This window comes from Ceratina calcarata, unplaced genomic scaffold, assembly GCF_001652005.2.
Source record: "Ceratina calcarata isolate Rehan_Ccalc_2016 unplaced genomic scaffold, ASM165200v1 scaffold14989, whole genome shotgun sequence".
In the NCBI taxonomy this organism is placed as follows: domain Eukaryota; kingdom Metazoa; phylum Arthropoda; class Insecta; order Hymenoptera; family Apidae; genus Ceratina; species Ceratina calcarata.
In genome coordinates, this window is record NW_017136187.1 from 1 (window position 1) to 403 (window position 403).

General features: G+C 47.6%; 1 protein-coding gene across 1 annotated transcript; it reads right to left on the bottom strand.

Annotated features, from left to right (window-relative positions):
* Positions 1–7: 7 nt before the first annotated feature.
* On the bottom strand, positions 8–400 carry LOC108631986 (uncharacterized; the record flags this gene model as incomplete). Its single annotated transcript, XM_018036261.1, has 1 exon — positions 8–400. A coding segment is annotated over one exon (393 nt), but the record flags the coding sequence as incomplete, so codon positions are not given.
* Between the last annotated feature and the right edge of the window lie 3 nt (positions 401–403).

The window sequence follows — 403 nt, forward strand, 5'->3', positions numbered from 1 at the left end:
AGCGTACCTCCATAATGACGACGTCATAAGGTGGGTCTTTCGGCGGGTTGCGTATCAATTCTTGAAACTTTGGATATTTCAAGTTTTCGCAAATGTCGTTTCCTGTCATGGTAGCCACAGCGAAGGCCGACGACGCTCTGATCATGTTGTGCATCTCGTCGTAAGTCATATTGTTCATGAAATCCCTCGCAGTGGGTAACACAATCAGGTCGTTGTAATTCGGATACGGTTTCTTCAACGGGAACGTGCTGATCACGTCGACCTGGTGGCCCTTCCTCGCAAGGGCCTTCATCAGATGCTCGAACATTATAAAATGACTTTTCCCGTTGTATGGAAACATGCCTAGGATACGGTATCCGTCACTCGTCGCGAATACCGCGCAAACAAATAGTATGGACACCAA